The sequence below is a fragment of the Hylobates moloch genome, unplaced genomic scaffold (genome assembly GCF_009828535.3).
Source record: "Hylobates moloch isolate HMO894 unplaced genomic scaffold, HMol_V3 SCAFFOLD_8, whole genome shotgun sequence".
In the NCBI taxonomy this organism is placed as follows: Eukaryota; Metazoa; Chordata; class Mammalia; order Primates; family Hylobatidae; genus Hylobates; species Hylobates moloch.
The window spans coordinates 41,184,461-41,210,008 of NW_026652283.1; the positions used below are offsets into that span (position 1 = coordinate 41,184,461).

General features: G+C 42.9%; 1 protein-coding gene across 33 annotated transcripts in view; it reads left to right on the plus strand.

Annotated features, from left to right (window-relative positions):
* LOC116472985 (microtubule-actin cross-linking factor 1, isoforms 1/2/3/4/5) overlaps positions 1–25,548 on the plus strand; it is a 404,777-nt gene that overhangs the window by 300,558 nt on the left and 78,671 nt on the right. For all 33 annotated transcript variants that reach the window (XM_058441923.1, XM_058441919.1, XM_058441922.1 and 30 more), the window contains 2 exons: positions 1,915–2,410; positions 3,678–5,149. In XM_058441923.1, the coding sequence (XP_058297906.1) occupies positions 1,915–2,410; positions 3,678–5,149 (1,968 nt within the window). The remainder of the gene's footprint in view (positions 1–1,914; positions 2,411–3,677; positions 5,150–25,548) is intronic.

Genomic DNA, 25,548 nt, shown 5'->3' on the forward strand with positions numbered 1-25,548 from the left:
TCCAGCCTGGGCAACAGAGTGAGACTCTGTCTCAAAAAAAAAAAAAAAAAGAAAGAAAAAAAAAGGTGGCATTATTTTATATCTTTGCAAATCTTAATTTCTGGCTTAATAGGCTATTCTTATATTTGCTTCTGCATATCTGTTACAATATCGAATGCCACGTGGCCTCTGGAAAACATCATTGAACATTTGTGACAGCGCAGAAATTTTAAAAGACAAATAACATCTTAGTATTATTATGAAAATGGTTTTGACCTCTGTATGTCTGCTAATCCTAGACCCTCCCCTGAAGTGCCTTTCACCAGCCTTAATCTCTACTCTGCTTGGAGAACTACTCGTTCTTTATTGTCACATCTAGGGAGCCTTTCCTGATTTCTGTCTTCTGCCATTTGTCATCCCCAACGGAATTAATCACCCTATTCCGTGCTTTCACAGTTCTGTGTTGCATGTTCACATCAGAGTTTAATCATTTTTACTTTTGTTACATTTTATTATAGTTCATTGTTCACACATTTGTCATTTCATGAGGCTATGTCTTATTTATTTTTGTGCAGTGTAAATACTGAGTACTTTCTATAAATTATCTCATTTAATCCTTATAACAGCCAAAATAAGTACTTTACTGTCCTCATTTTACAGATGAGGAAGCTGGGGTTTGAGAACTTGTTAAATCTTGCCTAAGGTCATACAGCTAGTAGGTGACAGAACCAGGATTTGAACATAGGCAGTCTGACTCCAGATCCTGTAATCTTAACTTTTTTGATGAAAGCAGCAAGGGATATGAAAAGAAAAAAAAGCCATAGTCATTGCCTTAAAGAAGCTCTTTGTCTAATTATGCTATATTATAAAATACAGATTTATATGCTCTTTGAATTCTAAGAAAGAAACTAAGAAAAACAGACACCAGGCCGGGCGCGGTGGCTCACGCTTGTAATCCCAGCACTTTGGGAGGCCGAGGCGGGCGGATCACGAGGTCAGGAGATCGAGACCACGGTGAAACCCCCTCTCTACTAAAAATACAAAAAAAAATTAGCCGGGCGTGGTGGCGGGCGCCTGTAGTCCCAGCTACTCGGAGAGGCTGAGGCAGGAGAATGGCGTGAACCCGGGAGGCGGAGCTTGCAGTGAGCCGAGATTGCGCCACTGCACTCCAGCCTGGGCGACAGAGCGAGACTCCGTCTCAAAAAAAAAAAGAAAAACAGACACTGAGAGTTGACATGGCAAGCCCAGCTAGTAATACAGCTGACTCTGGGATCCAGTGTTCTGAACTCCCAACTCAGAGGCTTGGCCATTGCATGGCAAAGCAGATGAATGCCAACTTTAATTTCTCAGCCATGTCTGGCCTTAGTAACTGACATTGAAACAGAATGGAATAAATAAGGAAAAGAAATAAAATAGGAACAATCAGTGATCCTTTCAAAGTAAGTTTTTATTAAGCAATTGTTAGGTGATACTGCCTCAGCCTAATAGCCCAGTCCTTTAGTTTTCTGGCTTATTTTTTAAAGTAGTTGGCACTATTTGGCACAATCCAACATCAGTTTTTGTTTTGACACTGCTTTTTCTTTTTTGGAGACAAGGTCTCACTCTGTTGCCCAGGCTGGAGTGCAGTGGTGCTGTCTCAGCTTATTGCAACCTCGGCCTCCTGGGTTGAAGCAATTCTCGTGCCTCACCCTCCCGAGTAGCTGGGACTACAGGTGTTCACCAGCATGCCCCACTAATTTTTGTATTTTTAGTAGAGACAGGGTTTCGCCACATTGGCCAGGCTAGTCTTGAACTCCTGATCTCAAGTGATCCTCCCACCTCGGCCTCCCAAAGTGCTGCAATTACAGACATGAGCCACTGTGCCTGGCCTGACACTGCTTTTAGATAGATCTGTTCTTTTCCTGTGTAAACATCTTGGTGTCATTTCTGTTTCAGTTTATGCTAAAGGAATTTGAAGCACGCAGGCAACAGCATGAGCAACTGAATGAGGCAGCTCAGGGCATCCTAACAGGCCCTGGAGATGTCTCTCTGTCCACCAGCCAAGTACAGAAAGAACTCCAGAGCATCAATCAGAAATGGGTTGAGCTGACTGACAAACTCAACTGCCGTTCCAGCCAAATTGACCAAGCTATTGTTAAGAGCACCCAGTACCAGGAACTGCTCCAGGACTTATCAGAGAAGGTGAGGGCAGTTGGACAACGGCTGAGTGGCCAGTCAGCTATCAGCACCCAACCAGAGGCTGTAAAGCAGCAATTGGAAGAGACCAGTGAAATTCGATCTGACTTGGAGCAGTTAGACCACGAGGTTAAGGAGGCTCAGACACTGTGCGATGAACTCTCAGTGCTCATTGGTGAGCAGTACCTCAAGGATGAACTGAAGAAGCGTTTGGAGACAGTTGCCCTGCCTCTCCAAGGTTTAGAAGACCTTGCAGGTAAGTTGGGTGAAGAACATACTTCTGCCATTATTAGAGGCAAGCAGAAAGAAGGAATGGGTTAGGAGTAGTCCCAAGATTCTAGGATTCCCTTACATAATTTTTAGACTCAGAATGGTGTTAAACCAATTCCTTCTCCTAGTCGCAGTGAGAACTGCTGTGGTTGTTACACAGTGAACACTTAAAAATGTGAAGGTTTACATAGCATAGTCCTAAAGATAAAAGCTCTAATAAAATTTCAATCAGCAAGTAGAGATTCATCCCCATAGATGTACTAATAAATGGAGTTCCACATATACTCTCATTGATACCCACTTTTTTTTTTTTTTTTTTTTTTTAATATTATGCACACCACACACACAGGGTCTTGCTCTGTCACCCGGGCTGGAGTAAAGTAGTGCAATCATGGCTCACTGCAGCCTCAATCTCCCGGACTCAAGTGATCCTCCCACCTCAGCCTCCCAAGTAGGTGGGACTATAGACACATGCCACCATGCCCAGCTGATTTTTTTTTTTTTTTTTTTTGGAGACAGAGTCTCACTCTGTCGACAGCCCCAGCTGGAGTGCAATGGCACGATCTTGGATCACTGCAACCTCCCCCTCCTCAGTTCAAGCAATCCTCCTGCCTCAGGCTCCCAAGTAGCTGGGACAACAAGCACGTGCCACCATGCCTGGCTAATTTTTGTATTTTTAGTAGAGACGGTGTTTCACCATGTTGGCCAGGCTGATCTTGAACTTTTGACCTCGTGATCTGCCCGCCTTGGCCTCCCAAAGTGCTGGGATTACAGGCGTGAGCCACTGCACCCAGCGATTATTTTTATTTTTAGTAGAGACGAGGTCTTGCTTTGTTGCCCAAGCTAGTCTTGAACTCCTGGGCTCAACTGATCCTCCCACCTCAGCCTCCCCAAGTGCGGGGATTACAGGCATGAGCCACTGCACCCGGCCTTTTCTGGACTTCTTATGATAACTTGGTAGAAGAAAAATTGTGTCATTAATTTATTATTTATTTTTCTGGAAATGTTTATGACTTTCACGTTTATTAGCTAGAAGTCAAAGTTTACTTCTGTTACTTAGATCACCTTACAAGGTTGATATGAGGATTAAATAAGATAGTGTATATGAAGGAGCCTAATTATATGCCTCTTTTTGGTAGGGCCTCAAGTAACATTAGTTCCCTTCCCCTAAGATTAGACCATATACTCTCAGCAAACATTTCAGATGCCAGGGTTCAGGCTTTATTTATTTCACTTTTATTTTCTCATTTCAGCTGATCGCATGAACAGACTCCAGGCAGCTCTTGCCAGCACCCAGCAGTTCCAGCAAATGTTTGATGAGCTGAGGACCTGGTTGGATGATAAACAAAGCCAGCAAGCAAAAAACTGCCCAATTTCTGCAAAATTGGAGCGGCTACAGTCTCAGCTACAGGAGAATGAAGAGTTTCAGAAAAGTCTTAATCAGCACAGTGGCTCCTATGAGGTGATTGTGGCTGAAGGGGAATCTCTACTTCTTTCTGTACCTCCTGGAGAAGAGAAAAGGACTCTACAAAACCAGTTGGTTGAGCTCAAAAACCATTGGGAAGAGCTTAGTAAAAAAACTGCAGACAGACAATCCAGGCTCAAGGATTGTATGCAGAAAGCTCAGAAATATCAGTGGCATGTGGAAGACCTTGTGCCATGGATAGAGGATTGTAAAGCTAAGATGTCTGAGTTGCGAGTCACTCTGGATCCAGTGCAGCTAGAGTCCAGTCTCCTAAGATCAAAGGCTATGCTGAGTGAGGTGGAGAAGCGCCGCTCCCTGCTGGAAATACTGAATAGTGCTGCTGACATTCTGATCAATTCTTCAGAAGCAGATGAGGATGGAATCCGGGATGAGAAGGCTGGGATCAACCAGAACATGGATGCTATTACAGAAGAGCTGCAGGCCAAAACAGGGTCACTCGAAGAAATGACTCAGAGGCTCAAGGAGTTCCAGGAAAGCTTTAAGAATATTGAAAAGAAGGTTGAAGGAGCCAAACACCAACTTGAGATCTTTGATGCTCTGGGTTCTCAAGCCTGTAGCAACAAGAACCTGGAGAAGCTAAGAGCTCAACAGGAAGTGCTGCAGGCCCTAGAGCCTCAGGTAGACTATCTGAGGAACTTTACTCAGGGGCTGGTAGAAGATGCCCCAGATGGATCTGATGCTTCCCAACTTCTCCGTCAAGCTGAGGTCGCCCAGCAAGAGTTCCTCGAAGTTAAGCAAAGAGTGAACAGTGGTTGTGTGATGATGGAAAACAAGCTGGAGGGGATTGGCCAGTTTCACTGCCGGGTCCGAGAGATGTTTTCTCAATTGGCAGACCTGGATGATGAGCTAGATGGCATGGGTGCTATTGGCAGAGACACTGATAGCCTCCAGTCCCAAATCGAGGATGTCCGGCTATTCCTTAACAAAATTCAGGTCCTCAAATTAGACATAGAGGCCTCTGAAGCAGAGTGTCGACATATGCTAGAAGAAGAGGGGACTCTGGACTTGTTAGGTCTCAAAAGGGAGCTAGAAGCCCTGAACAAACAGTGTGGCAAACTGACAGAGAGGGGGAAAGCTCGTCAGGAACAGCTGGAACTGACACTAGGCCGTGTAGAGGACTTCTACAGGAAGTTGAAAGGACTCAATGACGCGACCACAGCAGCAGAGGAGGCAGAGGCCCTCCAGTGGGTAGTGGGGACCGAAGTGGAAATCATCAACCAACAATTAGCAGATTTTAAAGTAAGTCTTAACCTTGTTTTTCTTTTTCTTTTACATGTATTTATCTGCTTGTAACTTGGAAACCAGTCAAGTATACATTTTAGCTTCTGTCCCTAGTTTTATTATTGTCACTTCCATCACCATGAAAGCACACTGTCTGAAGACAAAATAGGCTCTTGGACTTCTGAGCAAACTGGTTTGAGCATTTTTCTTTTTCTTTTTCTTCTTCTTTTTTTTTTTTTGAGACAGGGTCTCTCTCTCTCTCTCTCACCCAGGCTGGAGTGCAGTAGTGCGATCTCGGCTCACTGCAGACTCGACCTCATAGGCTCAAGCAATCCTCCCACTTCAGCCTCCCAAGTAGCTGGGACCACAGGCGCCACCATACCCGGCTAATTTTTTGTATTTTTTGTAGAGACGAGGTTTCGCCATGTCTCCCAGGCTGGTCTCAAACTCCTGAGCTCAGGCAATCCGCCCACCTCAGACTACCAAAGTGTTGGGATTATAGGCGTGAGCCATCACGCCCAGCCAGAGCATTTTTCTATTGTAGTTTATTTCAGTCTTTATAACCAATTAAGGATATAGAAAGAAATGTCCAAGTCTTATCTCTTACTGTAAGAATTTCCTCTTAGGATTTCTTGAGATTTCAGATTACCAGATTTTGTAATAGCAGTGAATGTATCTTCAGGTCTCTGTTTTGTTTTTGTTTTTGTTTTTGTTTTGGAGACAGAGTCTTGCTCTGTTGCCCAGGTTGGAGTGCAGTGGGGCGATCTAGGCTCACCGAAACTTCCACCTCCCGGGTTCAAGTGATCCTCCTGCCTCAGCCTTCCAAGTAGCTGGGGTTACAGGCGCTCACCACCACGCCTGGTTAATTTTTATATTTTTAGTAGAGATGGGGTTTCACCATATTGGCCAGGCTGGTCTCGAACTCCTGACCTCAAGTGATCCACCCGCCCTAGCCTCCCAAAGTGCTGGGGTTACAGGCATTAGTCACCGCACTCAGCCCCCTGTTTTTCAAATTGAGGTATGAAAAGCCGTAAGTTAAACATAGTCTCATCTTCCTAAAGTGTTTATTTTACACAGATTTTAGGGGAGGATATTGATGTATATTTGATATATTATGTAATAAAACATAAAATTATCGTTAATTGTTAAGATAAAACATGACACTTCAAATAAATCTCCCATTTATATAGTAAGCAGCTTAATAATACATCCCAGACTGCTCAAGAGTACAAGTTCTTTGCCTATAGGAGTATTTGAGAAGTACTGCCTTAATTGCAAAAATACTTTAATTCTTTGCCTGAGCCAAAATTTCCAGTCTTGAAATCGTGTGAGTATAAATTAAAGTAACAGGAGATGATTACATGACCCAAAAGTGTGGATTTACTGGGTTAGGAGCACATCTGTTGGATCTTGGCTCTCACTGTGTGAACCTGTTGCCCCTAGAGTTTTCCTTGTTGTAAATACGTAAAAGTCTCTCACTCTGCCACTGTACATGGAATAGATTTGGAAAGGATACTTCCAGCACTTTGTTTCCATCACTAGAGTTAATTATTCCTACTTACACAGTTAACACTCCTGCCATTAAAGTAAAATTGTGATCTCAGAGACCCTGCTCGCCAGCGTTATTTATCTTAAAAACATGGATGCAGAGGTAATGTTGACACCAACTCAGAGCCACATGGTCCTAGAGACGTCACAATTTTGTAGACAGGATCCAGGTGCAAAAATGTGGCTGTTTCAGAAGGGCCCCTCTAGGAGCTTGGGAGAAATTCAGCACTAAAGTGGGACATTGGCTGAAGGCCTTCTTACCATGTTTGGAGATAGTACAATTTTGAGCAAGAGGAGTCATCGTATTTGTGTTTCTTGAGGCACCCAGATAAGGAAAGGGTAGGTAGAGAAAACTTAAACCCGTGAAGCAGTGCATTCCTCTTAGAAACTCTCTTTCTAGTGGTATTGTGGCCTTCTCTGTTTCAGCTTGCACATTTTTCTTTCCTCTCTTGTTATAAGTGTCTCAAAAGCAGAGACTTTCTTCTACAGGTATGCTTCAGTTATCCAATTTACTTGGATCCAGGCTATTTAGAATTAACCATCTAACCAACTCAATGAAGTTTTTAGAAAACTGAAACTTATCCCTTTAGGCTCCAAAATAGTTTTATCAGCCAGGTGCGGTGGCTCACACCTGTAATCTCAGCACTTGGGGAGGCCGAGGTGGGTGGATCACGAGGTCAGGAGATCGAGACCATCCTGGCTAACACGGTGAAACCCCGTCTCTACTAAAAAAAACAAAAAACAAAAAATTAGCCTGGTGTGGTGGCAGGCACCTGTAGTCCCAGCTACTCGAGAGGCTGAGGCAGGAGAATGGCATGAACCTGGAAGGCGGAGCTTGCAGTGAGCTGAGATTGCACCACTGCACTCCAGCCTGGGCGACAGAGTGAGACTCCTTCTCAAAAAAAAACCACACAAAATAGTTTTATCTAACCAGGTTCTGGTTTATATAGAAATTATTTTATACTCAATTTGCCTAATTTTCTAAATATGTATTATGCATAAGTTTTTTTTAATGAGTGCAGGTTAACATTGTTTAAATGGTTGTACTGTCTATACTATGGTGATATTCTCAAGGATGTGAGACACATTTGGAGCTGCTTTGTATTAAGTATTCCCAAATTACTGCACACTTTGATTTCTATATTGAAGTTATTGTTTAGGGCCTCTATAGTGTTGTACTGGTTGGATTGGCTGTGCATGTGTGTGTGGAGAGGAGGAGGTAATTTCGGGATTTCTGCCCACCACCATGATATAGGGTATTATTTCTTACTGCTATCACTTTTCACTGCTGTCATTTGGTCTGTGTAGTCTATTCCTCCCTTCTAATCTTCACTGAGCTAGAAAATGAGATAAACAGGACTGTTAAAATTGCATTAGATATGAGCTAAAATATACAAAAGAGTCCACATGCGGGCATAAATAGTGTTTGGATTTGAGGACAAGTCATCTTTTCCTTTTTATTTATTCCTTGGTTTCTAGAGACATTCTGACTTTTGATGTTGCTGGAAGATTTCAAAAAATTACTGGGCATTATTTTATTTGTATCCTAGTATGTTGCCTAATAGTGCTCAGAGTTCAGTAGCACTTAGTTGCTTGTCATAGCCAAATTCGTTTCACGGATTTCTAAAAATAAGCCTTCCACCTCAGATACTCTGGATGTGAAGGCTGGGACTGGACACTGATCGGCTGGGCTATGGCAGAGTGTGTTCATCAACAGTGGACTGGTGTTGACAAGACAAGCCTGGAAGAAGAGTGGGAGAAGGGTGGTGGAGTGTCCTGTGTGTAGTCCATTGTCAAGTCAGTAGGTAGTTACCATAAAATGATCAGTATCCACCCTCAAGTTGGGGATGCAAATCAAAAGCCCTGTTCCACCTGTCCACCTTGAAGGGAAGTCAAAAGCTTTGGAAAGAGTTTTTGCCTTCTCCCAGCAAAAATCTTTGGTCAGGAGGGGAGGAGCATATTCTTGGCTGAACTCATGCTGAGCTCATCGGAAGTGAAAACAATGAGAGGAGAAAAATTCTGTGTGTCAGTTCCATAGTCCCCGGGAGGCCGCATAAAGGGAAGGTCTTTTTGGGCCCATTCTGAGGACTGAGTCATTTTCATAATTTGAGTGTTGAGTTCCTGGGTTAATGTGTTATAGTCCAGCCATAGATTAATCTTTCCTTACTCCAGCAGCAGGCCGGATTTATAAAATATGACTCTGTTTTCAGATTCAAATTATTTTTAATAAGGGAAAAACAAAGATGAAGATAAATATTTTTAAAAACAGCATTAGCTGTAAGTTTTCAGCTCTTTTCTTTTTTAAATGGAATCATACTTTTAGCACAGAATCTGCACAAGAGAAGAGGATATGAATCTGGGAGATGGAAACTCTGCTTTGACCCAGCTAACTCCATGGGAGATAGAATAGACAGATGAGTTAGGCCTGTGAAGAACCCTCAGTCTTACTTGGGACTGTACAGACTTGCTGATCCATGAATCTGCAGTCTGTGGGAAAAATTATTTCTTCCTTAAATGAATGTGGAATACTAAAATACATTATTCCTAGGAAAGGCTTTCCCTCAGTTGCTTCTGAATGATTAGTAGGTCCTCACTGGCTGACCAGATTCTATCACATGGGAGTGGAAGAGAGTTCCTTTCCACTCAAACCAGGCAGAGACCTCAGGCTTCCTGAGTTAGGATCTTTACCAGGTTCAGCTCTCTGTTGGAAGTAGAAAGGAAGAAGCCATTCTAGAAATCACTAATGAGAGAATTGAGCTTGTTTTCAGAAAGCTGGAAAGAAAAGACTTTGGCTAATCTCTTCAGGAAATTCCGTTTTCCTGAACAAGGGTGTCTTTGGTTATTGAGGAAAAGGAATTGTATGTGTCTAACAGGAGGCTAACAAGAAAGGAAGGACCTTTTTATCACTGAAACTTGAGCCAAAGAATTCCCCTAGAGTGACCTTCCTGGGAAGGGTAAAAAAAAAATATATATATATATATGTATATATATATATATATATATATAAAGTCTCTGATGATAACAAGAGATTTTCCTCATTTTGAAATTCCCTATGTAGGTTTTACTTGAATTGAGATCATTCTGAATCTTAAACCAACCCCTCCTTTGCCCCCTGCTCCCCCCAAGAACCATGTGACTTCTCACTCAGAAAGTATTTGATCATTTGGGCATCATACTGGTGAGCATTATCAAGAAACCTGGATGCACCTTCATTCACTCGTTTTTCATATGTATTTATGTTGTTGTGTATTCGGGTCATGCTTCAGACTTGGCATTCTACCTCTCAGTGATAAGAATGAACAATGGGGCCAGGCACAGTGGCTCACACCTATAATCATAGCATTCTGGGAGGCTGATGTGGGCAGATCACTTGAGCCCAGGAGTTCGAGACCAGCCTGGGCAATAAAGTGAGGCCCTTCTACAAAAAATAAATAAATTAGCCAGGCATGGTGGCACATGCTTGTTGTCCCAGCTTACACAGGAGGCTGACACAGGAGGATCACTTGATCCTAGGACGTTGAGGCTGCAGTGAGCTGCGTTCGTGCCACTGCAGTCCAGTGTGGGTAACAGGGTGAGACCCTGTCTCAAAAAAAAAAAAAAAAAAAGAAGAAGAAAGAAGGAAGGAAGGAAGGACGAACGAACAATGGGAAAAATTGACTCACAGACGTCTTTAGGGTCTGTGAGTTTCTCATAGTGGCTCATTTCACCCAGTGGTGCATATAAAGCACCCAAACCAGTTGGTCTTTTCCTTCTTGTCTTTGAGGCTGGGCTGCTGGGTTCTAATAGGTGCAGCATCAGGCTTCCTTAGGATTATTTTCATTCCTAATTCAGGTTGAGCAGAGCCCAGGATCAGGGTCTCAGTATACTTGAAGTTTCTACCGGGGGACCTAGGTATCCTACTATGAAAACAGAATAAGAAAGTCTTGTAAATGCCTTCATTTGATTTATTTATTTATTTATTTATTTATTTATTTATTGCCGCATAGAAAGCAAGCTTAGGCATCTTCATGTGCACATGAGAAAAGCCCTGGAAGAGGCCGGGGGCGGTGGCTCACGCTTGTAATCCCAGTACTTTGGAAGGCTGAGGTGGGTGGATCACCTGAGGTCAGGAGTTAAAGACGAGCCTGGCCAACATGGTGAAACCCTGTATCTACTAAAAATACAAAAATTAGCTGGGCATGGTGGCACATGCCTGTAGTCTCTGCTATTCGGGGAGGCTGAGGCAAGAGAATGGCTTGAACCTGGGAGGCGGAAGTTGCAGTGAGCCGAAATCGCATCGCTGCACTCCAGCCTGGGTGTCAGAAAGAGACTCCGTCTCCAGAAAAAGAAAAAGAAAAGCCCTGGAAGACAGGGCCCAGCATGGAGTTGAAAGACTGCCAGTTTACTCCTTCCTTTCAAATGATTACAAGGACAGTATCAGCTCATGTACGTTTTTGGCAGTTAGTACACCGCCTGAGAGTGAGTCACTAGAGGGTAGAGCAAATGAGGTTAGCATTATCTACCTGCCCTTGGAGAGACAGGAAATCACACTTGGTATGACCTGTCTGTCACCTGGAGGTTTAGGTTTCCCCAGCTTTACCAAGATGAGGGGGTATCCTCTATCCCTGCCAACCCCCACCTTGTGCTGACCCTTCCTTGGCCTGTCTTGGTTTTTTCCTTTCTTCCTTAAACAAAGCTACTCCAAATAGGAACTAGGGTCCAAGGAAACAAAGACAGTATCCTAAAATGGATTTCTCAATTTCAGCACTATTGACATTTCTTGGGGGTGGGTGGGGAGGAAAGGGGCAGCCACTCACGCCACCACCTCTGCCTGCCACTATCAACGTTTTCGACTGGATAATTCTTTGTTGTGAGAAGCTGTCCTGTACATTGTAGGCTGTTTAGCAGCATTTCTGACTTAGTAACTTCCCAGTTGTACAACTAAAAATGTCTCCCTGGAAGGCAGAATTACCCTCTGTTGAGAACTATAGCCCTGGAAGAAATTGCCACCTATACATGGGAAACTTAGAATTCAGGTTGAATAGGTTACCAGTTAAATATTTATGTAACAAGCAGCCTTCTGATAATCTGATTATGACTGTGTATAGTGGCAACAACCACTTCTAAGTCAGCTTTCCTTTAAGCCAGGCCCTGGTTTCTTTATTTTTGGTGGTCTTAATCTGTGTCTGGCTTAACACCTCCTGGTCACTTTCCCTGGCTGGAATTTGCGTACAGTTGTGAGTTGTTGATGCAAGTGTTTGGTTGATGATGCATTGCCAAAGAGAAGAGGAACTTCCTTTGTGGACATACTTCAGGGAGCTTCCTTGTTCTGTGCCTTTAAGGGGAGACTACAGTCTCTCAGTTGTTCTTCACAGCCAACCAAGAGTTTGGCTGCTGATATTTATAACCTTTATGTGACCACCCCCACCTCCCCACCCCACGAAGAATTCCAATGCTCTGTAATAATCCTCTCCACCCCCACCATAGCAACTGGATGTGGAGAAGGTGAAGGGGCCTTTAAGGCCTTTAAGTTTGCTTCATGTTGAACCTTTTCCAGCTCCCTTTTAAAGTATTGACAGTTGTATTTTAAATATCAGTGTCACAAAGCAAAATCCCAGGCTTGCAGCCACTGCATCATCTTAAAGGAGCCTCATGCCCCAGTGAAGGTAGAAAAACTGAATGGAAGGTAGTGAAATCATCAAGAAAGGATTGATAGATTTTACAAAAATCTGTCTGGAAATTTGATAGCAAGGTGAGATTTTAAAGCAACAAACTGGCTGGGCGCAGTGGCTCATGCCTGTAATCCCAGCATTTTGGGAGGCCGAGGCAGATGGATCATAAGGTCAGGAGATCGAGACCATCCTGGCCAACATAGTGAAACCCCGTCTTAGCCGGGCATGGTGGCATACGCCTGTAGTCCCAGCTACACAGGAGGCTGAGGCAGGAGAATCGCTTGAACCCAGGAGGTGGAAGTTGCAGTGAGCCGACATCGCGCCACTGCACTCCAGCCTGGGTGACAGAGTGAGACTCCATCTCAAAAAAAAAAAAAAAAAGCAACAAACAAATATATCTGTAACCAAAGAAAAGGACTGAGCAGTTGGATTTGAGTTTACTAAAATTCTTCACATACCATATCAGTATGTAGCATTCACAACTAAGATTTATCATTTGTATAAGAAGGAAGAAATATGTTTCCAGAAAAACTAGAATGTATCCTGTGCAGAACTTGTATGTATTGATCGTTGAGTATTTGATTAGTAAACATAGTTAAGATAAGCACAGACTTGCAGAAAAGGACTGATCCTCACTGTGCCTAGAAATGAATGGTAAATGGTCTCAGTCTTAGGCTGGTTCTGGAGCTTCAGAAAAATATCCTGGGCACTTTCAAGCTCACTGATAAGCTGTGAGCTTCTAGGAAGTATGATGAGTTTCTCTGAAGGACCGTTTATTGTTAGAATTGCTGGTTTACTAGGAACAAAATGACTTCCACAGGGAGTCGTGTCAGGTCACTGCACCAAACCATCACTGTAAAGGGCTGTCTCCTGCTGAATGAATTTTTCACAAGTCTCAGCTGTCCCAGTTGGAAAAACCCAGTTATGGGTAGAATGTGCACCCTCCCTACTTTGCCACCACTAAGTGCTTTTCAACTACGAGTCTCTCTTATTGACTGTAGAAGGTTAATGGAATACACTTACTCTTTAGGATGTCATAAACTATTTTTCTACCACCAGTCATGTCATTTGAAATATGGATCTTTGGCCGGGCGCGGTGGCTCACGCTTGTAATCCCAGCACTTTGGGAGGCCGAGGCAGGCGGATCACGAGGTCAACAGATCGAGACCACAGTGAAACCCCGTCTCTACTAAAAATACAAAAAAAAAAAAATTAGCCGGGTGTGGTGGCGGGCACCTGTAGTCCCAGCTACTCGGAGAGGCTGAGGCAGGAGAATGGCGGGAACCCAGGAGGCGGAGCTTGCAGTGAGCCGAGATTGCGCCACTGCACTCCAGCCTGGGAGACAGAGTGAGACTCCGTCTCAAAAAAAAAATAAAAAAAAATAAATAAATATGGATCTTTGCTACACATGGTGATGGTTCATGGATGGAGGTTAAAAGGAAGTGATTCTAGATATTCCTTTTAACCCATCCTTACTGAGCAGTTGCTCTGTGCTAGTCCTTGTGGTGGGTACTGGAGTCTCACATAGTCTCTAGTTAACAGTGTACAGATGTGCTTTGACTTACAGTGAAATTATGTCTGGATAAACCCATCATAACTCGAAAATATTGTAAGTCAGAAATGCGTTTAATGTACCTGCTGACGTCTGGGTGTGGTGGCTCATGCCTGTCGTCTCAGCACTTTGGGAGGCCGAGGCGGGTGGATCACCTGAGGTCAGAAGTTCAAGACCAGCCTGGTCAACATGGTGAAACCCAGTCTGTACTAAATATACAAAAATTAGCTGGGCGTGGTGGCGGGCGCCTGTAGTCCCAGCTACTCAGGAGGCTAAGGCAGGAGAATCGCTTGAACCCGGGAGGCAGAGGTTGCAGTGAGCCGAGATCACGCCATTGTACTCCAGCCTGGGCAACAAGGGTGAAACTTCGTTCCAAAAAAAAAAGAAAGTACCTACTGACTATCATAGCTCAGCTTAGCCTACCTTAAACATACTCAGACTCTTACATTAGCCTACAGTTGGTGAAAATCATCTATCACAAAGCCTATTTTATAATAAAGTGCTGACTCGCTCATGTAATTTATTGAATATTGTACTGAAATAGAGAAACTGAATGATTGTATGGGTACTTGAAGTATGGTTTCTACTGAATGCGTATCACTTTCACCATCATAAAGTTGAAAAATCTTAAGTTGAACCATTGTTAAGTCAGAGACCATCTATAGTAAGGGAAACAGATACAGAGAATTACAGTGGTACTGATGTAGTGGTAAATGCAGTAAGAAAGATCTGAGTCTAAATGATCTCTGAAAAAAACTCTGTAAATCAGACATTTAAAATCCCATTTTGCAGATAAGAAAACTTAGACTTGAAGAGGTTAAAGTAACTTGTTCGAGCCACATAGCAAGTAAATATTAGAGTTGAGATTGGGAAGATCTGTTTGGCACCAAAGTTTATGCTACACCAGTGGTTGTCAACCAAGCATAGCTTTGCAGAGCCTCCCACTCCCCGCCACTCCTTTTTTTTTTTTTTTTTTTTTTTTTTTTAACAGTTTCACTCCCATCACCCAGGCTAGAGTGCAGTGGCACAATCATGGCTCACTGCAGCCTCGACCTCCCAGTCTCAAGTGATCCTCCTGCCTCAGCCCCACAAGTAGCTGGAATTACAGGTGCATGGCACCATTCCTGGCTAATTTTTGTATTTTTTTGTAGAGATAGGGTTTCACCATGTTGCCAAGGCCAGCCTTGAACTCCTGAGCTCAAATGATCTGCCTACCTCAGCCTCTCAAAATGCTGGTATTACAGGAATGAGCCACAGTGCCTGGCCCAGAGACATTTTTTATTGTTATGACTGGAAAAGCTGCTACTGGCATCTAGTAAGTGCTGCTAAACAACCTACAATACACAGGACGAAGGCCCCTTACGATGAAAGAATTATTCAGCTTACTTCTAGAAAGCTACGGAATTTGATTTTTGCCATCTTCAGATCCCATGACAAGTAAGAGTTAACTGATTAAATAGTTCCATTCGCTGGGAGTGCTTCTGTGGTTTTCCTCTCCTTTTAAGAAAATTAGTTAAGAAATAGTGTTGCTTCCGGGAGTGACTTACACAGATAGAGTCAGGATCTTGGGGAAGTAATCTGAGTCAGCGACTGAAGAATTTTCTCTATGCCTGACCAGTCCCCACCCCACACTGCCACAAGGCTCCTGCTGTGGAAATCAATCAGCTGTGTATCTTAGGCTGCTTCCTGTAGGGTGTGTTATGGAATGGCATCAGCCCTTGCACCAGCTGGGAGTACTGATCTCAGTGTGATTTTATCAGACTCTGTTTCTTTTGAGCCTTACTGTTTGGAACAAAGGACCATCTGTTAAAAATGCAGAGAGCTAGTGTGATTGGATAGCTAGCATATATGTACATGGTTCCTATGGAAAAAAAACAGACATAAATTATGCTATAGCCCTGTAAAATTTTTGTCTCCAAAATGATTTCCTGACCTTCTGTCCGTATTCACAGTTCGTTCTGTAAATGCGTATCCTTCCCCCAAAGCAATTCGAAGGCCATCTGATCTGGTAAATGGTGGTATCCTTCAGAACTAGCCTATTTCTGTGTCTCCAGTCTTGGACGTATTTGATCCCCACTATCTTTCCAGTGTTATTTCCTATATAGACCATCCACTACATCCAGTTACCCCAGACACTCCTTATACATTTTACGTATTTGATTTCTGAAGTCATAGCTCAAGTCCACTACTTTATAAAGCTTTTTTTTTTTTTGAGATGGATTCTGGCTCTGTCACCCAGGCTGGAGTGCAGTGGTGCGATCTCGGCTCGCTGCAACTTCTGACTCCCAGGTTCGAGCGATTCTCTTGCCTCAGCCTCCCAAATATCTGGGATTACAGGCACACACCATCTCGCCTGTCTAATTTTTTTGTATTTTTAGTAGAGACGGGGTTTTGCCACGTTGGCCAGGCTGGTCTCGAACTCCTGACCTCAGGTGATCTGCCCACCTCGGCCTCCCAAGGTGCTGAGATTATAGGCATGAGCCACCATGCCCGGCCTTATAAAGGCTTTTGATCTCCCCAGCTCACTACTCCTGATCTCTTAATCATTTACAATGTATAACTCACTTGGCTTTTATCACATACTATCTAATTTTGACATTTTCTGATTATATCCATTTGTCCTATCCCCTCAGTTAATTCACTTTTGTGTCCCTTAATGTAGTTAGCATATTGGTATATACATAGTTGGAGATGAGACAATATTTGACTGGATGAACATTCTTTATTTCTCATAAGCCATGTGAGCTCTAGGATTCAAAATGCTATCTACTCTGCAAGACTGGAGGTATATATCCTTGTGTGTACTGAAGAAATGCTAATCTTAGCCTGATTTCCTCAGCTCTCCATCTTTCTTCTGGGCTTCCTTCCTTCTCTGCTAGTTAGTATATGTTAAGGGAACACAATCTTTTTTCAGTATAAGAGGGCAAAACTAAGAAAGAAATGTGCTACTTTTTATGCACAGAGTCATTGCTACTTACTCAATTAGTTGAAGTTTGGTGTAGTGAAAAAAAATGAGTACAAGTTCTAGTCAGAAGTATCCAGGTTTGAATCCTGGCTCTATCATTTACTAGCTGAGTGACCTTGAGGGAAATTACTTAACCTCTCCGAATCTTACTTTAACTGTAAAATACAAATATTGGTAAATCATACCTTTAGGATTTTTATGAAAATTAAATGAAGTGATATATCTAAAAGCATTAGGCTTATATTCGGTGCTCAGCTCACTAGATGATAATATGCTTTTTTTAAAAAGAAGCTTATCTAGACATATAAATTAGAATATTGTGAAATCTTTTTTTTCATTTTTGTTTTTTGTTTGTTTTTGAGACAGGGTCTTACTTTGTCACTCAAGCCTGAAGTGCAGTGGCATGATCATGGCTCACTGTAGCCTCAACCTCCTAGGCTCAAGCGATCCTCCTGCCTCAGTCTCCACAAGTAGCTGGGATTACAGGCATGCACCACCACGCCCAGCTAATTTTTATATCTTTTGTAGAGACAGGGTTTTACCACGTTGCCCAGGCTGGTCTTGAACTCCTGAGCTCAAGTGATCCGCCCAACTCAGCCTCCCAAAATGCTGGGGTTATAAACATGGGCCATTGTATCAAGCCTGTGAAATCTTTTTAATAAGAACAGTTACCCCTCTTTGTGCCTAGCGATCATCATTCTCCAGAAGACTTGATCTAAGGCCCAGCACCAGATTAGACTGGGTTTTTTATTCTTGGAAATTGGAAAAATGGAAATTATGAGGATAAAGTAAAATTAGTTTGATAACAATGAAACAAGTGGATGGATAGAGAGCCTTCCTGAGCATTTTTTGTGGGGACAATAGTGTAGGGCTTGTTTCTAGCCCTAGAGTGGCAATAATAGGCAAGTTTAGGTCATGACTCAACACAGCTTAAAATATATTTTATGTACACATACATATACATACGTGTTTATTTATTCATTAATTTATTCATTTATGCATTTCTATCAGAATCCTACAACCAGCAGGTTTTTCTGAGACCATTTTGGCCTTGGCTTGTATGCTCTACAAATTAATATTATTTTCAAATCATTAACCAGAATTAACTAGAAGACATTACCAACCCAGTGACTTCCCCAGCCACTCAGTTGACCATTAGATCAGCTCTAAGATCTCAGGGATTTTGGCCTAATTAGCTTTTATCATAGACCATGTTATCTTCCTCTGTTACCGTACAATGGCAACTACTAAGTCAGCATCTTTAGGAAAGACACCCCTTAATATTAATCAATCTTTAATTAAAATATTGAGGGCTGAGGCAAAAAATATCGGCAGAGTTTCAGAAGCAAGCAGCTTAAAATACAGATATAATTCATCTGTCTGCCAATCTCATACCAGATTGAGATGTTTTACAGAAAGTCTTTAATTCTTTACAGTTTCAGCAAATACGTGTTTTTAATGTTTTTAACATTTGGTCATGTGTATATATGAGTCAAGGAAAGAAGATAATTCAAAGAAATTGTATGTGCCTTAGATTTTCTCCATCTTGAATTAATTGTATTTATCAAGTGAACCTTTTAATATCTCTGTCATCTTGCAATTCATTCCCAAAGGATAAGCTCTGGTTTTGGTCTAATTCTTTAAATTCATACCTAAGCTGTTTGTTTCTTTGTCATCAATGATAAGAATTTTCCTTAGAAACAAAATTAAAGAGATGGTTTTTAGAAATCTCTTCTCTCTGTATTATTTATTCTGCCTTCTTTTCTAATATTCGGGAGCGGGGGCTAGGCGCAGTGGCTCATGTCTGTAATCCCAGCACTTTGGGAGGCCAAGGCAGGCAGATCACTTGAGGTCAGGAGTTCAAAACTAGCCTGGCCAACGTGGTAAAACCCCATCTCTACTAAAAATACAAAAATTAGCCAGGCTTGGTGGTGGGTGCCTGTAATTCCAGCTACACAGAAGGCTGAGGCAGGAGAATCGCTTGAACCTGGGAGGTAGAGGTTGCAGTGAGCCAAGATCGCACCATTGCACTCCACCTGAGTGACAGAGTAAGACTGTCTCAACAAAAAAAAAAAAAAGAGAGAGAGGGGGTGATTGAACCTCTTTCATGGAAATAACCAAGCGACTTTGTGATGATCATGCCACTCTGGAACTGGAAAGACTCTCAGTTACTCCCAGGGGGAGGCCCACATCATCACTTTCTCAGGGAAACCTCCCCCAAGCTTCCAGACCAGGTTGAGGCCCATGACCCATGTTCTCATAGCATGGTGTGCTTTTCTTTCAGAGTAATTATGCAATTGAATTAAAATGAATGTCCTTCTTCCTTACTAGAATGTAGACTTCTGACTATGTCTTGCTCATCACTCACTCCTTTAGTGCCTGGGATAGTTTAGGGCACATAGTAGATCCCAATAAATATTTGGTGAATGGTTGAAAAGAAGAGAATCAACGATACAACCTTGTGAAATTAGTTGCCTCAAGCGGATAGGAAGAGGAATCCAAGGAGACAAAGAAGGACTGGCTAGAAAGATAGCACCGGGATACCACAGTGTCATGGAAGTCAAAAGAACACGGTCTCAAGAAGAAGGGAGGATCCATACTTATTTCTCACCACTGCTTATCTTAACCCGCTCTAATCTGATCCAACACCCATCACTGCTGAAACTGCTCTCTTAGATATTCATTGGCTTCCTAGTTGCCAAGTCGAGTGGCCTTGTCTACCTCACTGTTCTCCTCTTTCATTGTGCAGCATTTAATATCAGATCTTCTTTCTTGAAAGTTAATTTACTTTCTGGACATTGTGCTCTTCCGTTCTCTTCTCTGGCTGCTCTTCTGCTTTCCTTTTTGGTTTGTCTTCTTATCTCCTAAATATGTGGTTCCTTAAACTTTGTCATCTATCTCTTCTCTTCTCTCTGCACTCAACCTCTGAGGTGGCAGCTCCTCACTGTTCTATGGGGAAAGGCTTCCAAATCTGTCTCTCTCTTTTGTTTTTGTTTGTTTGTTTGTTTGGTTGGTTGGTTGTTTTGTTTTGTTTTGTTTTGTTTTGAGATGGAGTCTCGCTCTGTCTCCCAGGCTGGAGTGCAGTCGTGTGATCTTGGCTCACTGCAGTCTCCACCCCCCAAGTTCAAGTGGTTCTCCTTCCTCAGCCTCCCAAGTAGCTGGGACTACAGGTGCATTCCAGACCAGGTTGAGGCCCATGACCCATGTTCTCATAGCATGGTATGCCATGTTGGCCAGGCTGCTCTCAAACTCCTGACCTCAGGTGATCTGCCTGCCTCGGCCTCCCAAAGTGCTGGGATTACAGGTGTGAGCCACCACGCCTGGCCCAAATCTATATCTCTATCCCAACATTGAATCTTTTGTGTGAGGGGCCCTTCTGGACACCTTCACATGGGTCGCTTTTTAGTATTTCACATACAGAATGCTCTAAAATAAATGAATTCAAATATTTTATTCTTTCCTGCTGTTGTTTTGTAATAAGTACTACTATGCCCTTAGTAACCTAAGAGTAACACTATATGCCATCATCTTTGTTTTTTTCCCTCTAACCTCTGCCTTCTCTCTGGTCAGTTGTGAAGCCTAAATATTCCTCCTCTGCAATTACTTTCACAGCCCTCTTCCTCATTTTTACTAGCTGTATTAGACTGGACAAGTATGCTTGCCACCCTAAGCTTCATTTATAAAGATACGGATTTTTTAAATGAGATAGTATAAGTGACATTTGAGTGAGCATCCCGTCCCAAAGTCCTCATTTAAAAATTTTTGGGGGGGAGCCAGGCTTGGTGGCTCATGCCTGTAATCCCGGTACTTTGGGAGGCCAAGGTGGGCGGATCACCTGAGGTCAGGAGTTTGAAACCAGCCTGGCCAACATGGCGAAACCCCATCTCTACTAAAAATAGAAAAATTAGCCAGGTGTGGTGGTGTGTGCCTGTAATCCCAGCTACTTGGGAAGCTGAGGCAGGAGAATCGCTTGAACTTGAGAGGCAGAGGTTGCAATGAGCGAGATCGCGCCACTGCATTCCAGCCTGGCAACAGAGTGAGACTCTGCCTCAAAAAAATAAATAAGTAAATAAATAAATAAATACATACATACATACATAAAATGAAATAAAATAAAAAGTTTTTTTTTTGCTGGGCATGCTGGCTCATGCTGTAAGCCCAGTTGGGAGGCTTAGGCAGGTGCATCACTTAAGCTCAGACAACATGGTAAAACCCCATCTCTACTAAAAATAACAAAAATTAGCTGGGCATGGTGGTGCACACCTGTCATCCCAGCTACTTGGGAGGCTGAGGCAGGAGAATCACTTACACCTGGGAGGTGGAGGTTGCAGTGAACCGAGATCGTGTCACTGCACCCCAGCCTGGGCGACAAAGTGAGACCCTGTCTGGAAAAAAAAAAAAAAAATTTAACAACAACAAAAAAAATTTAGAGACAGGATCTCACTCTGTCACCAGGCTAGAGTGCATTGACACAATTACAGCTCATTGTAACCTTGAACTCCTGGGCTAAATGATTTTCTCAGCTCAACCTGCCAAGTAGCTAGGACTACAGATGTACATGCCTGGCCAATTTTTTAACTTTTTGTAGAGACGAGTGTCTTGCAATGTTGCTCCAGCTAGTCTTGAACTCCTGGCCTCAAGGGATACCCCTGCCTCAGCTTCTCAAAGTATTGGAATTACAGGTGTGAGCCATTGAGCCCAGCCAGAATTTGCTTCTTTTTTTTTTTTTTTGAGACGGAGTCTCGCTCTGTCACCCAGGCTGGAGTGTAGTGGCGCGATCTCAGCTCACTGCAAGCTCCGCCTCCTGGGTTCACGCCATTCTCCTGCCTCAGCCTCTCCGAGTAGCTGGGACTACAGGCGCCCGCCACCACGCCCGGCTAATTTTTTTTGTATTTTTAGTAGAGACGGGGTTTCACCGTGGTCTCGATCTCCTGACCTCGTGATCCACCCGCCTCGGCCTCCCAAAGTGCTGGGATTACAAGCGTGAGCCACCGCGCCCGGCAGAATTTGCTTCTTTAGAGTCCTGCCTTCGGCTCTCTACTTAGAAATATTTGTCTTTGCCATCTCTGTATATCTGAAATCCTAATGAGTAAATGTGATTACCTCCATAAAGCCTTCTCTGATACCTCCTGCCTTCCTTCTTCCCACCCTTCTGTCAGGTCTTTTCTAACTTGCAAAGCCCCATGGTTTTGTCATCACCATGGTTTTGGTGACCATTAGTCTAAAAAAGAGGGATTAATACACTGTCTTTTGGAAAGTTTACAAGCAGGAAAGGGCTTACAGGGTTCATGAGAGTTCCTGCAGAGTGTGTGGAAAGTTTTCTCACGGGCTCACAAGTACATGAGAGCTCAAATAGCATCAAAATCCTTACTATCCCACTTAGAGCAAACTTCATGTCATGCTATGTTGCTTTATGAGCCACTCTGTAGCCATATTTTTAATAATAAAAGTACCAAAGGATGGCAGTGACTGATGCCCAACAGGTACAGACTAATACTGTGGAGTTTCTACTTGCTACTAAATAATGCTTGTAAAATCTAAAGATCCTAAGATGAAAGACATTGTGTAGATTTAAAATGAGCAAGATCCAACCAGTCCTCTGTATCCTCTTCTACTCAGAATTAGTCTTCCAAGAGAGAGCACCCATCAAGGTGGGTGAAAAGGCATCATAGACTCTAGGGAAGTGTGAATCTGGGATCTCCAGATTGTCCCAGAGGGCTGGCATTTTAGGTCTGGAGCAGACAAGGACAGGGTGCCAGGTCCAAAACTTGGAAAGGGAGCTATGTTAGGGTGTGAGGAGACTCCACCTGGCTGTCTTTCATTAGGAAGACTGCAGGAAGGAGCTGGAAGGGCCAGGATTTTTCTTTCTTCTAAGTTCACTGGAGGAAAATCTAACACCAAATTCTGTACTTGGGAATTTCAAAATGAGTAGAGAATTCTTTGAACTCTATAATCAATTAACTGGAAACTCATTTGAAATTTGGCTTCATTGCATATATTTGTGGTTACAGGGGTGGGGGAAATATCTGAAGAGGGTCTCTGGAGCTCCCTATATTTCTCTTTTAAAAAGTTTATACACAGCATGTGAAAGAAACAGATTTTTCTTTTTTTTTTTTTTTTTGTAGCTATCAGGGCAACAAGAGGTGGAAAGCTGTATCAGGTATTTATTTCAGTCACTGAGAAGGCTATTGGCAGAGTTCCACATACCTAAACTAAGGAGAAACTCATGAACAGAAAAAAATTAAGACATGGAGGAGAACTTATGCTTCTTCTCTTGATTTATTTCTAAACACATACTGATGATTTTTTAAAAAGAGCAAAGCACTCAGAAAGCATTCTTTGGCTTTGGGTTCTGGGGTTTTTTTGGAGGTGCAGTGGGAGGATTAGATTACTATATGTAGTTTTTCTTTAGGTTGTATTTAAATTTATTTTCCTAACACCCTAATTAGAGAGAGTGTGACTACAGATAATAAGTAATTCAAATCTGAATTTCATAGTTGTAGGAATGCTCCATTTATTTATTTATATGGATCACTGATGAGAGTGTTAAGAATACTGGTAGATAGATGTGGGAGGGAATTATTTAAGAAAAGTCTGGATTGGTTGATACATGACTTGGTGAGGAAACAGTAAAGGAATTTCTGTTCATGAAGTTTGTGATTCCACAACAAGATAATTCTTTATGGCTGGGCACAGTGGCTACGCCTGTAATCCCAGCACTTTGGGAGGCTGAGGTGAGTGGATCACCTGAGGTCAGGTCACCAGCCTGGCCAACAAGGGGTGAAACCCCGTCTCTACTAAAAATACAAAAAATTAGCTGGGTGCGGTGGCGCATGCCTGTAATCCCAGCTATTCGGGAGGCTGAGGCAGGAGAATCGCTTGAACCCAGGAGGCAAAGGTTGCAGTGAGCCAAGATTGCGCCACTGCACTCCAGTCTAGGCGACAGAGTGAGACTCCATCTCACTCAAAAAAAAAAAAAAAATTCTTTATAATAGAATAACCACTCATCTTTCATCCAGAGCCAGAATTCCTCAGATTCTTCCAACCAAAGGGGCCCTGGCATGCTAAACAGTCTGTTATGATATCTGAACACTTAAGTGAATGTATTTGGCCAGGGAGATTTGCTAGTAAAATTGATCTTTCCTTTCCTGAGTTTTTCCCGTTGTGCTGAATAATTAAAGGAAAATTAAAACCTGGATTCCCTGAACTGTTAAGTATCAGATCAGTAAGCTATCAGTCCTTAGGATTGCAGTGTATCAGAGTTAGAAAGGACTTTAAAATTCATCTGAACAAACTGCGGAAGATTTGTAAATCTGTTTTCCCAAATCTCTGCCAAGTGATTGCTTGAATTTCTGCTCAAACACCTCCAGGGTCAGGAAAGTCACCAGTTTAGGGGACACCCTATTTGAATAGTTGTGAGAAGCTCTTTGTTGGTTTTAAATCTTAGATCTTAGTGTGCCAGCTTAAGGAGCCATCCAGAACAAGTTTCCTTCCTCCCACGTCTCAGCCCTTCAGATACTTCATGCTAATTACATCTCCTAGAACTTTCTCTAGGTCAAACATTACTGGTTCTTGTACTGTTTGCTCTTCATAGGACAGGGTTTCTAGTGTCTTGGCAGTATACGACCAAGAGGACACAGGATTCTGGGGCAGTGCCTTTAAAAGTTTTAGAACTAAAAAATATTAAAACTAGAAACGGTGTCAAGACACAACCTGGTCTGCCTCCCCACCCCTTTCAGTTTACAGATGGGCAGAGTCTTTTGGATTTGAGTGGGTAGAATTGATCAGCAGCCGTTGTTGAAGTGAGAAATGAAGTGTAAAGCATTTTACCAGAGAAAGGTCTTTTAGTTGCCTAATTTCGATTACAGGCTTCAGCTCACTTCTCATTTTTGCCAAGGACCAGTCTGATTCCCTAAGTAAGCCTAAGGCTCAGCTCAAGGTTTCAGTGCCAGATCTTCATACACCAGGTGTTGGTTTCACTTACTGTTTGTGTAAAGGGTAGAAATAACTTTTCCATAAGTTTTGCCGTATATATTGACCACATGGTCCGACAGGGATTCCGACTTTTAATAGATGTTTTTTTCCTTCATAAAATCAGAGAATGGCCATCACAAATAGAACAGAGTATTGGACCCCTTCAGAGATGCAGCTGCCTCTGGTGGACAGTTTCCTGGGTTGCCCTTTGTACTTTCTTTGTTTAACAGTCACCAGGTGACCAAGTGGCTTTTCTAAAAGCCAAAGGCCGTGGACGACGGGATTGTGAGCGACTTTTCTCTAGTGTTTTCTATTTGAGATTTGAAATACCCATGCTTTTCATCTGGTCCAAGGAGGCTCAGGTTTCCTTGGCTGTGCGCAACTATAAAGGACCCAGGTGTTTGGTCGTAGGGCTCAGCTGTTGGCATCCCCACCTCCCCCAACACCCCATTTTCTTACGTCATTGATACCACTCAGGTCTGTGAGCAGAGAAATCCTGGTGGGAGAATTGACCAGGACTTGATATACTTGAGAAGGGGGAGAGAGAAGGTAGAATGTGCCTAGAGTTATCCAATAACTTTGGTCTCTGAGCGTGACCGAATTCCTTTGGGACACCGGGAAAGTGCCGGGTTTAAGGCTGGAGTGTTCTTCGGTCCGGCAAGGGGCGCGCTAAAGGTGACACTGGAAGGAGCAGGGACAGCCTTTGGCGGCAGAGTTGGAGCCGAGA